The following is an 18095-nucleotide window of genomic DNA, read 5'->3' as shown; positions in this document are numbered from 1 at the left end:
TAAAATTCGTAGCTTCCTTCTCAGACGTGCCCACTAGCTAGCTGATACCCAGCATAACAGCTGGGTAATAACAGCTATTAGCGACTAAAAACAGCTAATAGCTTCAAAAGCTCAATAGAAGTCGCCACTGGTTAGATGGTAGCCAGCTAATAGGTTTATAACATGGCCAATAGCGGCCAAAAGCGGCTATTAGCTCGAATAGCTGAATAGCCAGTCCTTCTCGAAAGTCACTACTGGATAGCAGGTTGCCGGCTAATAGCTAGCTAAAACGGCTGATAACGGCTTAAAACGTCCTGCGGAAATTTAGAATAGCTTGAATAGCCAAGAAGAGCTTAAAGCAAGCTATTCATATAGCTAACATAGGTATTAGCCTCCTAGCTATTAAGGGTGATATTCAGCAATACCGCTCCGTACCCTCACCATGAAGGTAATAGTCGTTTGGTACAAGATGTAAATTACCATATTTTACAGAGTGTTACAGACGAGACAATAGACGCAAGTTACGTACTGCTATTGTAATGGCCATGTAAGCTCGCAAATTACATTAAGTGGTTACGCAATTCCCGGCCTTGATACTCCTAGGGCTTATGGCCATATTGATCTCACCTGATTCTTGAAGGTCATAAATGACATTATAAATTTGTTCACACTAAGAGGATGAATTCTAGCATATTAGTGACTAATAGTACCTGGTTATGTTTCGCAGCAAATCATCAGACTGTTGTGTTAAATGCGAAGCCATTAATGGAAAAACAGAATACAAACATAGGTTTTTTGGCTTATTTTGTCTGAACAGGTCTGTTCACAAAATAAAATTTTCAAGTTGACCAAGAGGAATGAGTGTCATGACAATATTCACGATGCATTTTTATAACACTAAAAGAAAAGAGGAAAAAGCACCAATTTTTGAAAATATGGTGTTTTATTGAGTGTTCGCCAAGTGTCTTAGACTTTTTTACATACATTTAAACGACCAGTATTAACAAATATAAATATACGGACACCAATGGGAGAAGTGTTTTTTAATTAGTTATTCGGACGAGTCACGTGACTGTCAAGTTCACTGAGGTAAACTGCATCTTTCGTACTGCTCGGTTCTGATGAGTCACTTTGACTGATGGAGAGTATCCCAGTCTATATTTACTGTCAACAATTGATCCACCAATTGGAGGGCAATGATGTGCCAGTAACTGTGTATCCGTTTCAGATTATATATTATAGCCCAAACACGGAACGATGTGCCCGAGGGTTGGTGACTATTCTTATAGGTTATATATACTAAATAAGATGGCTCGCTTATCCCATTGTAATCCTTAATTTAAAATATTAAGCCCCCCACACCATTGCGTAATGTCCACACCCTTCCTCTACCATACCTATTGCGTATATCTTTAGGAAATATATATTTTATAGGATGGCTGACATATATTGTGTATACCTTTAGGTGATATATACTTTATATGATGGCTCACTTATTTTGTAACCCTTAATTTTAAATATTAAGGCCCTTGGCACACATACGAATAGGTAGAAACGCTCAGTTAGAGAAATGAGAACACATCGATAGGAACACATCTGTCGAGAGGAGAGCCATGCCAAGAAGAAGCAAGATTGCACCACAGACAAATAGAGAGGACAGACTAGCAATGCGGCACGCCGTTTGATTCATGGACGTCTCGATAAACTATGGTCTTGCTGGTGTCTATCTTCGCTTGTTCTTCACTCGTCGACTCTTTCTCAAGGCGGTCTCATCTATCCCACATATATATGGTGGATGGATGTGTGGGTCGACATAATATTTTACATCAATCTCAAACAAATCCAAAAGTTCTTCACTGAAATCGCACATATTGGCATAACCACCTCTCCTCTTTAATTTTTTCGATTTTTTGATCGGTAACCACACACTCTACAAAGAGTTTTCAGCTTCTTATGATGACTTATGGCCATGGTACTTCTGTGTCAGATACCCTACACCTATGGCTATGGTAATTCTGTGTCAGATACCCTACATCTATGGCCATGGTACTTCTGTGTCAAATACCCTGCACCTATGGCCATGGTACTTCTGTGTCAGATACCCTACACCTATGGCCATGGTACTTCTGTGTCAAATACCCTGCACCCATGGCCATGGTACGTCTGTGTCAGATACCCTGCACCTATGGCCATGGTACATCTATGTAAGATACCTTACACCTATGGCCATGATACTTCTGTGTCAGATACGCTACAATACACATTATTAAAGAAAAATATTATAAGGCTATAAAAGAAATTGTTCACATGCAATTTGCCAGCATGATAGTGGACATGGTTGGACATCATCCCTCCCACGTGAAGGTTTGCCACACGTCATTGGTGTTATTCCGAGTTAAGTGTCGATTGTGATTTTACTTTCCAGACAATGCGACATGCATCGATTTGTAAAGTACCTGACGCACAAACAAAAAAGATGAAAGTTTACAATGGCTATCTGTCCCACAGTTATATACAACACACATACTCGGTACATATGGTATATGATGATGGATATATCAACTAATAACGAAGCAATCGACAGTTTGTATATATTTAAAAAAAATTGCAAAATTGCCTGTGCTTGATATTTTGACCACATTTTTTCTCCTTGTCTTTGGTTTTTACAAGATGACAAGTCGATGGCGTCATGCTGCCTGTCGCGTAGCAACCATGTTTCAGATATTTACTTTGCGTGCTCTCAGGGTAGAAACACTGCTTCACACCAATAAAAACATAACGCGTCGGCAGTTTCATAAACACTTCCTCCCATGACGAACTTGTAAGAGACGATATGACAGACCGTAAACCATTGAGTAAAATCTGACAGTATCGATAAAAGACTTTCATAAAAATGTTAGAGGAATTTTTACAATGGTAAAACTCACCTTCCCGAAGCTTAAAACTTTCCCGTTTTTGCCAGCACACCAATTTCGCTCAGCACCACACTTCAACAACAACAATATGAACTTTGCTGAACATACGTTCGCTTAAAAATTGGGGAAAATCTGGAATCTACCGAATGGTGCATGGTCAGCACTCTTCGGAAAAGAGAGTCGAGAGCTACCTGAGGCGAGGCGTGCATGGAGGGGCTACGTAACCGCTTCACACCTTGAACAATACCCGTTGCTAGTCTGTCTTCTATTTGTCTGTGATTCCATCCTCGGCCTGCGAGGAGCTGGGATTCCGAGGCTAGGAGGATCTATTGGGCTGGACACGCACGACACAAAAAGATCCAGCAAGGAGACGAGGCTCCCTTCTATCTTCCCCCTCTCATTTTCTTCCTGAGGCTCAAGCAGGACACCAGTGGCGAGATTTTCGATGATTTCTGAGCTTTACCACAGGCTTGCCTGGACCTATTCCTATCGCACGAAGAATACAAGCTCTTGGTGTGTGAGAAGCATTTGGGAGCATGCGAGGTGGGGGAGATAAAACGGGAGCCTCGTCTCCGTGCTGGATCTTTTTGTATCGTGCGTGTCCGATCCCATAGCTCCTCCTAGCCTGTCGGAATCCCAGCTTGCCTGTTTGTATCTCTTCGTAGGTCAAGGGTGGAACGTTGCTTCTTCTTGGCATGGCTCTCCTCTCGACAGATATGTTCCTACAGATGTGTTCTCATTTCTCTTGGGGCAACGGGGGGGGGGGGTCTTGCAAGTGGTGTTGCAGTTTGAATATATATGTGCTTGATGTTAAACTGATCTGGCTACACAGTTACACACTGTTAGTAAATATGATTTTTTTATCCATCTACAGGTGAGGAACAGGCAGTGGATACTGAAGCGTATAAAGATCGGTGTGACCCCAATGGTTTTCGTTTCCTTTTCATATTCTGTATTTATCTTTAGCAATTTGACCTTCGGATTAGTTATTTCCCATATTGAGGCAGGATGTGACTTGTTCCCCGACAGCTAAGCATTTTCAGTTCATTCTCTTACATATCCATACATCATTTGAAGTCTCTTCAAGAATATCACTTTTCATTCTCTTATTTAAAATTTTGTATTTTTTCGTAGCTTAATATTGACTTTTTTGAATTCTGTAGAATATGGCAATCACTGATAGACAAAACTGAGATCATAGATTTTTTTGACAGAGTGCAGAGCTCTAGCTTTTGAGACAGGTATATTTTATACTTAAAAGTTTATTAAACCACAATAACTTATTTCTTTCAACACATGTCCCCGCACATTAGTACTGGTGTTGTTTCTTTCATACTTAAAATAAACGATTTATTCTTTACGATGACATTATGAGTATAACATTATTCTGTATGTAAACACTGCCGGTCTCCACTCATTACGCTATATTTCTTGATATTTATTTATTTATTGATTTATTGATTGACTGATTTATTTATTTGCTTATTTATTTATTTATTTATTTATTTATTTATTTATTTATTTATTTATTTATTTTACGGGTCAACAGGCTGAAAGGCCCAATAACGTAAAAATGACTTCGAAATATTTGCATAGCAACAGACAAAACAATTTAAAAATACGAAATGTACACAATGTATAACAACAACAACAACAACAACAACAAGGTAAAATAAAAGAGTTCCAAAATAATAAAAAATAACTTAGTGAAAAGAGTGTGATTAAATCAAATCGATAAAAACAAAGCTAAAAGCTTAAAAAAGAGATCAACCTAAAAACGGCAAAGAAAGTATTTTTAAAAACTCACTAATATGATAAAGTAAACACAATGCAGGTTAAATTATATCCAAGTCAGCAGTATCATTGACGAAAAAAACCGGTTTTCAGAGACTTCTTAAAAAAGAACAAATTTCTTAATCATCCGAAGCCCGGGCGGCAAACTATTCCACAGCTTAGGGCATACACGCTAAAGGCTCTGTCTTCATATGTTATAGAAAATTCTTTCCCATGATCTTTGACAGAAAAAAGGATTAAATCTTACACCGACGCTCCTCCTTGTATTGTGTACTGGACGATCAACTATTTGGGACAGATTCACCTTGATGGACAATTTCAAATAACAGACAAAGAATTTTTAAACTAATTTCAATTCTCCCTCAACTTACCGAAATTTTTGAAACAATCATCAACAAGCAACTGGTTTCATTTTTAGATAAGCATAAACTTATTCATCCCCATCAATATGGTTTTAGGAAAAACCACAGTTGCAAACTCGCTCTTATCAATGTTGTTAATGATATGTTAAGCAATCTTGATGACGGCAACATTGTGCTTGGAATCTACTTAGACCTAAAGAAAGCTTTTGACACTATTGATCACAAGATTCTTATTGACAAACTCCATCTGTACGGCATTCGAGGAACAGCTTGTGATTGGTTCAAGAGCTACTTGACTAATAGAAAACAATATGTCATTGCATGCAATTATGTTTCAACTCTTAGTCCCATTGGCTACGGTGTTCCTCAGGGATCAATTCTGGGGCCCATTCTTTTCCTTATTTACATTAATGATCTCCCAGATTGTACGTCTTACTTCACTTCCAACCTCTTCGCTGACGACTCTAATTTTTTCCACTCCTTCACAAGTAATACGCTTGATATCAACGATACCAACGTTCAATTTAACGACATTGTGAACTGGTGCTAAGAAAATAGTTTGACCATCAACCAGGACAAAACAAATTATGTTATTTTCTCTACTTATCATCGTTCTTACGTTAGAAACGGACAGATGTGTATCGATTAAAATGAGATAAGTAACGTTGAGCATGTTTCACATTTTGGAGTAGAGATTGACAGCCACTTGTCCTGGAAACATCACTATCATAAAGTCTGTACAAAAATCAGTCCCAAAATTGGTTTACTAACAAAACTTAGACACTTAGTTCCGTATTATGCTCTATAATGTATTTATTCTTCCTCATATTTCATACTGTTTGGAGATATGGGGAAGCACATACCATTCCGCTTTACTCCCAATCCACAAACTTATGAAAAAAATTGTTAGAATTGTTACCTTTAAGTCACCCACTACTCCCAGTGAACAGATCTTTAAGGAATTAAATATTTTGAACACACACGATGATTGTGAATATCAGATTGGGATTTTTATTTATGACCTTTTGTCCAGTAATCTACCCCATAGCGTCAATGACTATTTTTCCTTTCCTACTCACAAATATACCACTAGATCAGTTTCTAACTCGTCCTTTCTATTACCAAAATGCAAACTTCGCCTTGGTCAATTCTCTTTCAGTCATCACGATGCTAAAATCTGGAATAGGCTTCCACTTTCCATCAGGAACATTTCACATCGAAAACAGTTCAAGCATGCCCTAATATCTTTCATTATCAATAAATCGTGATTTCCTTGTGTAAGTTTTGCCCACTATACTTTATCATTTGTATTTAAAACTATGTTATTGATCTTTTGGGAGCCAGATTTACATTAGCTTCACATAAGCTATTTCTAGCTCCCCGCCACATCTCTGCTCTACGGGCATGTAAAATATGGTTACGATTCTTGCCTTTTTTTTCCTGTTCTAAGCTTATGTATTTTAGTAGATCAAGATCAGTATTTTTAGCTTCATAGGATAAAGAATTACATCAACAAGTAGTAAAGACAATGGAACTTTACAAGAAATGTGACGAATAAATAAATAAATAAATAAATAAAAAACGGATTCGTTCTTCTACTGGACGCCACTGTAACTCCTTGAGTACATGTGTCATATCAATGTTAGGGAGCCTTCAGTAATTACAGGGGGGTGGGCCGGGGGAATTTGGGGGAGGGTCACTTTTTAGAAAACAACACAAGGGGGGGGGTCACGTTTTGTAAACCTATCTTTGGGGAGGGTCACTTTTGACAGAAGCTGATTTTATGGCCAAACTTTGATTGTCTGTGTGATATTTCCTGAATAGGAAATCACCAACAAAATATGTACACATTATCCACAAGTTTCAGAAGCAAAGCAGATGCAGTGGTATCCTACATTAAACACCTTGAACAGTTAAAACTGACAAAAGACAAGCGACAAAAACATATGCAACAGGTGGAAAAGTGTATATCAATTTTCAAATGTACAAACGAAACGATTTCAGCATCTTACGGGTGAGAATTAACACAAATTTCTTAATGTAATTTTGTTTATTTATAACATTGTATTTTTTCAGTAATTTGGTAGAAGAAAGATGAAAGGGACACTGCTGATGCTTTCGTTGTTTGTGTCTCAGTCGCTGACACTGTCACAAGGTAAGAAAACCATCGATTTATTTCCAATAAGCTAGGGTGTCAATCATCACGCTTTATACTTCTCTTGGTATCCATGATAACTATATAAACTAATTTGTCTGGAATTCTTATTTACATAAAAGCACTGTTCTCTCAAGAAAGACCCTTTTCCACAATTGTTCTATTTAAGGTCACTTAAGTACATATTAATAACATAGTTGAATCATAGGAAAAAGCGCCACTTTGGCGCTTTCGTCACGTACCATAGTAGGGACCATTTCTTGATGGGTATGGCATTCTCAACTCGCCTACGTTCACAGCAAGTACGCGACATCAGTATATTTCCCCATTTCTCAAAATTGAAAAGTGTTTAAAACAGCTAAATGTTAAATCTGAAATTATGCCTGGTTATGTTTTTGTGGTCAGGGACTCACACTTAAAATTAGTTTTTCCGAATTTTTCTCCATGAAATATCTCAGCCTGAATTACTTATAAATTGTAATCAATTTTCTTTGGTAACACAAGGTAGAGTTACTAAATTGCCTTGCCTGATTAAATATTTTTGTGGCGTTTGTGGAACTAGAATGTTATTTGCAAGTAAATTGCACACGATGTCCATGCCTACTCATTTTAGAAGATAGAAAAGCATTGAATAAACTGTATTCTACATTGCGAAGAAGCCAGTGTTTCCAACTTTTACATCCTCAGGCAATTCACACTGTGATGACGACAACAGTATTGATAACTCCAGTGATGGCTCCTGCGAGACCAGCTTTGGAACATCCATTTACGGTGAGGTGAAAAAAGAAAGCAAGTTGATTACTAAGGTTGCTGTGGTGTTCTTCAGAAATACGTTGTGAAATCATCTAGATACTCCCCGTGCGACTACTGAAACAAAGGTCAAATAAACAAGTTATGTGCCAATGTTAAGTGATATATTGCTTACACTCACTGTGATATGCAAGGAGAGGGTCACTGTATTAAGCAGTGCCTTTTAGAAAAACACCGGCCCTCCCGTTATTCTGTCCAGCTGACAGCTGGACAAAATAACTGGATTATATTCTAACAGCTTTAGACTTCGAATATAGCTAGTTTTGTATTGGTGGTTGCTTTAATAGTTTGCGCCGTAGGTGCCTATTTATAACACATTTATATTTTGGATGAATTTTCAATATAATATTAGTTGTACACGTAAGCATGCGCTTCTTATCACCCTTTTCTAGTGGATTAAATTTACATTAATTGCCACACATCTACAAATATGTTTGTAAATAGTTTTGTATGAGAAACAAATTGTTCATAGCTTACCAACTAGACTACAATCTACAGTGAATTAACATTTTCGATGAAATTCTAAAATCAAATATCTTGTGCGCAACTGCACTTCTACTCACAACATTCCAATGAAGTACATGCATATAAATTGTCAAACATATGTAAATTCACATACATAGCATGTTTTGTATTGGAAACAAATTCTTCATACTTTTTCCCATAGACAAGCAGGTACAGTGAGTCAACATTTTAGGCGAATTTCCAAATCAACTTTCTTGTAGACAAATGCACTTCAAATTACCATATTCTAGTGAAGTATATTCTTATCAAAAGTCAAATATAATATATATAAATGCTCAGATACGACTAGTTTGTATTGGACAAATTGCATATGGTTCACCCATGTTTATTTATTTTTAAATACTTCATATATTACCTTCATTTATGGTAACATATGTCTCAACTTCGTTTCGGATTTTACCAAGTTTCACATTTTTTTACGTGTTTTAATATTTCCGCAGAGCAGCATAGAGTGCAGCTTCCATTTTACCCCTTTTTCCGATTCATTTTACCCCTTTTTCACTTCATTGTGGTGTATTTGTTTTGGTTTTCATATCTCAAATTCTCTTTATCTGTTCTGAAGAAGACCTGTATGGTCAAAACATTGGTATCGCAATAAATGCTTATCCATTGTCTCATTTATCAAGCTCAAGTTGCCCAATAGACAACTATGAATAGTGAAATGACTTCTGAGTAAAATTCAAAAATCCAATTTCAAGTACATATTTTCACTTCTAACTTTCATATTCTAGTGAAGTACATCAATATCAATTGTCAATTATATATAAATGTACAAATAGAGCTAATTTTGTATCGCAAAAAAGTTTCCCCATAGACAACCGTATATAATGACACAACACTACAGGGTAAAATTTTAAAATTCAAGTTCTAGCACACATACGCTTTAAATCTATTTAAAATACATTGTGGCTAATTTTAAGTGTTCCTATACGTTAATTAGCTCCCGATTTGTGTTTGTGCAGTACATACATACATACATAAACACATAGATAGATAGATAGATAGATAGATAGATAGATAGATAGATAGATAGCTGGATAGATAGATAGATAGATAGATAGATAGCTGGATAGATAGATAGATAGATAGAGAGAGAGAGAGAGAGAGAGAGAGAGAGAGAGAGAGATTGATTGATATGTTGGTTCCGGTTGGCTCTTCATTTTTATATTTGCAATCCATGCAAACAGAGGGAGGGGCTCTTAACATTTTGACTAACTGTGGGGATGTAAATTTAGAACTGGACGAAATACATGTATTTTATCTTCCGCTTCCTGTCATTAATTGTGCCAGTTCGCAGGCAATGGAGTCGCAACTGCTTGGCCAAACTGAATATGGGTGAAACGAAACGACACAGGAAACGAAAGCATTTATCGCTCTATTTAGACATCACGCCTTGATATAGCAGGTAACAGGTTAAGGGCTACAGTACTAAATTGGTAGGAACTATAGCAAAACCGAAAGGAAATAAAACCTGAATTGAGTACGTGACGCGTGATATAATAGATATTCAGTTTACATGAGCCTTGGTGGCAAATTATACCAGAACAATTCAACTCAATTTCTGTTTTTCCCAGAGCCAGACAAATACACTAAAGTGTCAAATCCACCCCTGGGAAATCCACCCACGGACGAAAGGAGCTCGCAGCCGGTAAGTACAAACTACCTGTGTCTGATTTGCAAAGCTTGTTGGAGACTAAAGACAGAGTTAAGACATAGGCGGCCCAGACGCTATTAAAATTATTTAGTTATTCTCACTGTTTTCTCTATCAGTTCCTCTCCTTTTCTTCATGCTCTGACTGATTTGAGTAAATAAAATAAATGGTTATATAACCTAACCTAGCCTCGGCGACTCTTTATTTATTTTACACCCCATTACAAGGACGTTTATCTCTCATACACACATCTTGTAATCGGTGGACTTGTCAAGGGTTGGTCAACATTGGAAAGATAGAGATGTAACTTTTCCTATCTTTCGCAATGTTGACCAACCCATAAAATCCCTGATAAGTCCACGGATTACAATAATTAGTTGTGTTGACTAATAATTACAAGATGTGCATAGGAGAGATAAACGTCCTTGTAATGGGGTGTGAAATGAATAAAGAGTCAAGAGGCTAGGTTAGGTAATTTATTCATTTATTCTATTTACTCTGATCAGTCTGAGCATGAAGAAAACGAGAGGAACTGATAGAGAAAACCGAGAAGAACTCAATAATAAGCTAATTATTAGCGTCTGGGCCGCCTGTGGTTAAGGTGAAGCTACATGTTGCCAACACAATTTTTTTTAAAGGAATATTTCTCATCTTAGATAACAAGTGTCACACCTGAGAGTTGACAAAAATTTGTTTAAGTTGTGCCAGGCATCATAAGAAAATGTATTGTCAAACGGCATGAAAGTCTGTGCCTAGTTTAACAATTAAAATGTTCCTCACTTTCGTTCCACTGAGACCTCTTAACCTGGTCGCGATAGTTCGCTCAGTCAGGTGGTATTTACTTCTAAATGTACAATAGAAAGCTATCTCACAATTATATCAGTTGGCATAACAATTCCGCCAACAACAATATTTATTACTAAAGAATAAATCAACAACAACAGTGAGTATTCGCAGATACCCCTGTATTGTACAATGATTGACAACTCGCTAACAACTACATGTATAGCAAAGACTAACAGTAACACACCAAAAAATTGTTTCTGTGACGTCACAATTTGCTTGAATAACACTGAAAATATGGTAGCTATGTGCTGGTACGCCTTTAATGTCTTTAAACTGGCTTTACTCAAAACACATAGAAATACACCAGTTCTCTGTTCATATGGTGTGCACTCAAAACAGACTCAGTTGTCTAATAGTGACAACTCTACAGTACATGTATTTCCGGTCACCATGGCAAATAAAAGTTATCTCAAAGTTTGAACACACTGTAGTAATTTTAGAAGTACAGAAAATAACAGTAGCCTGTAAAAGCGAGGCTTGGCTCGAAACTGATATTTAAACAATACAACAGTTTGGTAAAATTCAGTAAACTCTAACGTGAATCTGAAATTGGTTACTTCTATCAAACTAATACAACAGTATTTCAGTGTCAGACAACTTGTACAAACACTCACGCTATTCTAAGCCTTCTTGTAGGGAAATAACAATCGCCCACTTTTCGAACCAATTTCACCCACGATCCAAACTATAAACGTCCCTCCAAGCGGCGAAGAATCACTCATACAAAATCGACTTACACTCGTGTGTGTGAGATTATTAAAGCACGATTTCGATTCTGCCGAAAGTTCGCATTCGTAAGTAAAGTTTACGCGGTTCGCAGGACGAGGACAAGATCCCTGTTATCCTACAAGGGTGTCTATCTACTAAACCTGAGAGTTACTGTTCCTGACCTCCGGTCCGGTAGCGCGGCGTAGCGTTGAAGGTGCACAGAAGTTCCATATAGGCTGGTGAGTTCCCATTCGCGCCCAAGCTTCCGGCCTGTCCTTTCACTCGTAGCTACGTCACTCGCCCACACGTGGTCGGGGCTCGATGGATCGTTCTGTCAGAAAATGTCTCTCTTAGGGAGCATTCGCTATTTACGGGGAGGGGTTTGACTTTTACAAAACCGCTTTTCAGGGGGGGGGGGGCAAATTTTACAATCCATGATTGAAGGGGGGGGGGGGTCAAATTTTACAAAGGTTTGTGTTGAGTTATGGAAAACAAAATTAACTTTGGAATTTCACCGAAATGTTGCTTGTGTAACCGATGTTTCGAGACGGCAGAATAATAACCGACCGAAGCTCAGCCAAATTTATTTCTCTAGCAGGGCCAACAAGTCCGAGACTGGCGTTAACCTCTCTAGAGCAGCAACAGAGCATGTAGCCCTGAGTACAGGTCTGTGTGTTCCTGGCTTATACGGCCTCCACCACGCTGCCCTGCAACGGTCTGTGGAGATAACTGGGGTCTCTGCAGCGAGATTCAAAATGGGGATCGCCATGGGTAAACAACTTGTCGAGTATGTTATGTTTCAGAAAATGAGCGGTTTTGGACGTTAGGAGAAGTCAATCGCATCTTTTCTGGGATTGGTTAGGAGGTAAAGGTAGGCAGGGAAAGGATTTTGCCCCAATAGAGCAGAATTTCGGCCAAAAAGACCGTTTAGTCTTCATTGCGGTCCAGATCCAGGCCGCAGAGACCTCAAGTCTGTTCAAAGACCATTGCAGGGCTGTGGTAGAGGCCATATAATGCTGGGAACGAACACACGTGCACACACCTGTACGCAGGGCTACACAGCATGGGGCATGAAAAATTGCCAAAATGAGGGCACACAGTCCATGAAGCCGACAATGAGATGCAAATGATATGCGGTCAAGGTCTCCTCAACTAACTTTCAGCTGGTTCTTCACTTTCTACTATTTTTTTAGTATTTTTTACAAAGGCACAGACTTATTCTACCTGCAACTTAAAACTGATAGTGATTTTGTAGCTCATTCTTTACTATTTTTCATAGTTTTTGGTAGCCGGTAACACACACTTCGTGTTCGTGTCGGCTACATGGACGATCTGCCGATATGAGGAACCAACACACAGTCATATAATGTAACAAACAACTTCTGTATATTACTATATTGTGTCAAATATCGGGGTCTACATATAAAATAGTAAAGCCATACCCAAAACTATAAATATTACTCCATGGTAACAGTAACCGTACTGATCGACCTCCCGACGGCAGGAGTCGAACACACTTTCAGAACAAAACTCTGTTCAAACCCTTTCTAAATGCTTAACAATTTCTATGGAAAACTTAACGGTACCGCAGAGGTACCTCAGACTTGATCACGCGGCTGGGAAACACAAATAGTTCACACGCGACTTTAACTTATGTTCGATGATGAGCACAATTGTAAGTCCCGTGTAATGTCTGCACATGAAAGTCGGCGACAACACACGCAATTCACTGCTAAGCAGCGTCCAGTTCAGCTACCACGGGAGCAGCCATCTTACTAATATTCTTAGATCTTTTGTTTACTTCCGGTCAGGACATGCCGAACTAATCTGAAGTCTTACTCTGCTAACTCCGCGCATCGACAAAAGTTCAGTGGAACAATCATAAATAATGTTCTCATGACAATCTCAGACATCTGACTGAACTCATAAACGGAATAAAGTTCACAGTTAACACACAATTTGCTGCAGAAAGATCAGCTTTCAACTTGTGGTGATATTATCATCTTAGCAGTGCGTATATTGCAAATACGGCACGGCTTTCACTTGTGTGAGCAATGTTCGTTCCATCGACTAAAGTAGAGCATGGCGTAGGGTTTAAATAAACTGTCCGATCCGCACAAAATTCGATCTCTGCCACTCACCGGTTTCTTTACATATCTGCTGACTTGAGTAAGACTCAAAATAGAGAAATATCTGACTTAAAAAGCACACGCTGACACTCAAACCTTCCAGTGCCAGTGCAGCATGCAACGTAAAACACTCTCTGGAAAGTTCCCGTCTTGGACTCCCTAGGTATACAGTGATAACACACAAGAACTCCCAGGCAAAATAGAAAATACACAGGTCCTCCATACATAATCTATGAGAAGCTATGAATAATTTCTTTTAAATACAAAATTAGCTAAATCTGTGTATTTATAGATTCTTGATTATTGATATTAATGTGCTTGATAAGACTAGGGTAGTTACCAGTGCATGTGTGAGCAAGAAATATGATTTTGGAATTTCACCGAATTGTTAATTCACTATCTTGTCAGAGGAAACTATGAATAATTTTTCCATAACATAACTAGTTAAATCTGTGTATTTATGTACGCTTGGTTATTGATATTAATTTACTTGATTAGACTAGGGTGGTAACAAGTGGATGTTTGTGCAAGAAATTTGATTTTGGAATGTCACCGAAATGTTGATTCACTATCTTGTCTATATGGAAACTATGAATAATTTTTTTCCAATATAAAACTAGGTAAATCTGTGTATTTATGTACTCTTGATTATTGATATTAGTGTACTTGATTAGACTACAACGATTACAAGTTCATGTGTGTGCAAAATTTGATTTTGGCATTTCACCAAAAATGTTGATTCTCTAGTATGTGAGGAAACTTTTTCAGCCCGGGGCCACAGGGTGCGAAGGGTTAATGAATCAAATCTGTTGAATTTTTTTTCATGGGGGGGGGGGGTTCACATTTTACAATTGATGAATTGAGGGGGGTAAAATTTTAGAAATTTGATTTGGAGGGGGGGTCGCTTTTTACGTTTCATTTGTCGCTCAAATTCCACCGCCCCCCCCCTCCCCGTAAATAACGAATGCTCCCTTACCACATACGAATGTTCACTAAATGTCCTTGAGTCCACAGTTGCGAGTGGAGTGATACGTACCGGCCGCCGCGTACTATGCATATAATAATTGGTATATGCATAGTACGCGGCGGCCGGTACGTATCACTCCACTCGCAATATGCATAGTACGCGGCGGCCGGTACGTATCACTCCACTCGCAACTGTGCTTGAGTCTCACCCACACTAAAGGGTTTGATATTGAGTCGGTTCAGATGTTCGCAACGTCTGAATGGATAGTTTGAAAGTCGACTTCACTCAGCTGCGTGCGGCCATGCGGCCCCATGCCGTCTTCCTGCTTCCTTTTCTACGTCACCAGACATGTGACATAGTTACGTCATAGCCCGCCAATCATTGGCGCTTAGCCGCTCAAACTTTCTAGGCTAGTGTTATGTTTGCTTGCTACCGCAAGCCCAGCAATAAGTTCTTGAATTCACCATCTCCATCCAAATGTACGAAGATTTATAGAGTCTATATCTCCAGCAATATAACATCGCGCATCTTCCAAACAATCATTTTATTATTGTGTAAGTGTACTGGGTGCACAAAACACATTCACTCAATCATACGTGTAGAAGCAGTCTGACAACATATGAAAGTTACTTTTTCTCTATTAAATTAAAAATGAGTGAAATCACACATGTGATAGAAGGAAACCACCTCTTGCTATATATTTTCAGAAAGCAGAATTTTAAAGTTTGGTATGGTAGCAATATTTTACTAGGAGGATGAAGTGGGTGTATATATTGGGTAAAAAAACCTCGATTTTAGAACGAATGATAAAAATTAATTTAAGTCAAAAACTTGACAATATTTTCTGAAATGTAATACTTCACTTGAAAGAAGAGTGTATGTAGAAAAAAAGAGTATTTTATTTTATTTATCATCATTCTAAAATGGCATGGGTTGAAAGACTGACACTCAAAAAAGTGTTTAAAACATGATTAGCAGAATTAAAATGACTATATTAAAAATGTAAAACCTTTATTGCTAAACAAAAATAGACTTTTTATTAGTCATTTTGTTTTATAGCAATTAAAGAATATAATGTGAAAATTTCAGAAAATTTTACCCAGCCAAATTGGAGTTAAATTCTTTGGAAATATTGAAATTTGGAGGAAAGAGAAGTTGGGAAATCGGTTGATTTGCATACATTTGCATACATTAACATCTCTTTATCGTGTAACTTACGACTGCTTTACAAGCTAGTAAAAGGTGAACCCAACCAATATTTTAATCTTTGGTTACCATATTAATTGAAATTGAATGAATATTTGCTAAAAAGATATCTTGGAGCAAAATACCCTGTACTGGGTACAGCCCAGTGGTAGGCAACAAGAGTCACCTACCGCGTTGCCTCGTTTGTATGATATGAGAGATCAGGCGACGTTACTTGAAAACAGACATGTAGGTTTTCAGGCGACGAATCGCCTGTCGTTTGAACGAGTTGATTCCTGCACACACTGAGTCGCGACGCCCGGGACAACTTTGACCTCTTCTCATGCTCGCTTATGTTTATGCAATTTATATAATCGTTTACCTAAGCCATAGAAACAGGAACGCTATAGAAATCTCATAAACTGCTACAAATGAAATGAAATAAATCATCGGTTTTATACAGCAAACGTGCTGAAGCTTCGATCGCTATTTTAAAGGAGTCGTCGTCAGAACTGCGCCTGCGCGACTTTCTTGTCTACAAACGATGATACCTCCTGGACAGTGCATCAACATAGCGGCAAATTTCAATTTTACGGTGTACACTGTGACAAACATGTTTTAACGTTCATCAATCGCCAACGTACCCTGGATATAGTGTTTACATTTGTTGCATGGGTGACATACGACCTCAGAGAGCAGTTCCTACGATCCTCTCCCTTTCATTTCACCTCCCTTATATCTTCGGAAAATAATTTTTATTTACCTCTTGAAATCAACCACCCGGTGAAAATAAAATTCCTTCAACTTACAAATTTAATTCGACCGGGTCGACTGAGCCACGTCGGGTTCTTCCACGAGGGAATATGGGACTAGTTGGTATATGGACGAAGCATCGAGAAGCGTCGGTCTGATCGGAACAGCGGCATTGGCATTACGTCGAACTAGACAATGTATAACTTGCCATGCAAATTGAAGATACTGTGATATAAGATTATTTGAAGTCATCAAGCATTTTCAGGATGGCATTAAAGTTAACTGCCAATTTACACACTTTGATGAACTTTCATAATTAGGGATATATCTGGATTGATGCGATCAGAGTTGTTGAAACTTGCTATGATACTATGATATTAGTTGTAACATTATTGAGTCTTTTAGCATGTTGAGATCAGCCTATCACTAATTTTCATATTTAACGAACTTTCCTTATTAGTGATATAAGACTGGAAGTAGTTTAGCAACAGTGATATCAGATACTTTGCATTTCCATGTCAGCTAATTGATAATTTGCATTTTAATGAAATTCCAAACCAAAAGGACTTCAACAAAGTTAATAAAACAGCCATGTTTATTGAAGCTTGGAATATTTATTCTGACAAACGTCTTTTTTATTTATCCAAAGGTTTTTAACCTCCATAGTCAGATTTCAAAATGACTTTTTTCATTTCACAAGAAGAGTTTATAACTAAAGGTGTTGTGTTTTTTTCTTTACAGCCTTCCGAGTCGTTTGGGATGACGGACTTCCCATGCGATGTTTCCGAGTCGAATAGTCCCATCCCAGAGTCAGGTAATTACATGATTTCCGCAAATTGTTTGCATTCAGTTAAGGTAGTATGCGCCTCGAAAGTGAAAGACAAACTTTCGTTCAAAATTGTCTTGCGAAACTTCCTACAATTCTCTTCCAAATCAAAAATAAAAATCAGGTCATCGAAGTTTTATTCCTGGAGAAACAAATTACTTAACCGATATTTGAAATTCAAAAATGGCCGCCATCTATATGTTAACTCTATGGGGAAAATGCAATTTTAGATTTCGAAAAAGCGACAGTGAAAATGTTTCTTGCTTGAAGAGCTTTAAAATGAGCCCCAACAAGTGGTAGATCAGAAAGAATTGTAAAAATTTGAGAACCAAATACATGTATATGTCCCGTATGAGCTTTCTACACAAAAAGTGTGAATTTCAAATTACAGAGAAATAAAGTAACGTACTGAGACAAGTATGACCCATTCTTGTAAAGTCTACTTTCAATAAAAAATGTGGAACGTTTTCAGTTCTTGTTCGTTATAAG

The 18095-nt window shown here is 37.9% G+C and overlaps 1 protein-coding gene across 2 annotated transcripts in view; it reads left to right on the top strand.

Annotated features, from left to right (window-relative positions):
• Window positions 1-18095, top strand: part of LOC139149490 (phospholipase B1, membrane-associated-like) — a 57499-nt gene that overhangs the window by 14419 nt on the left and 24985 nt on the right. For both annotated transcript variants that reach the window (XM_070721266.1, XM_070721267.1), the window contains exons 2-5: window positions 7127-7205; window positions 7893-7976; window positions 10115-10188; window positions 17522-17594. In XM_070721266.1, the coding sequence (XP_070577367.1) occupies window positions 7145-7205; window positions 7893-7976; window positions 10115-10188; window positions 17522-17594 (292 nt within the window). In that variant the 5' untranslated portion in view covers window positions 7127-7144. The remainder of the gene's footprint in view (window positions 1-7126; window positions 7206-7892; window positions 7977-10114; window positions 10189-17521; window positions 17595-18095) is intronic.

Source organism: Ptychodera flava, chromosome 14, assembly GCF_041260155.1.
Source record: "Ptychodera flava strain L36383 chromosome 14, AS_Pfla_20210202, whole genome shotgun sequence".
NCBI lineage: Eukaryota > Metazoa > Hemichordata > Enteropneusta > Ptychoderidae > Ptychodera > Ptychodera flava.
This window is presented reverse-complemented; position numbering and strand designations above follow the sequence as displayed.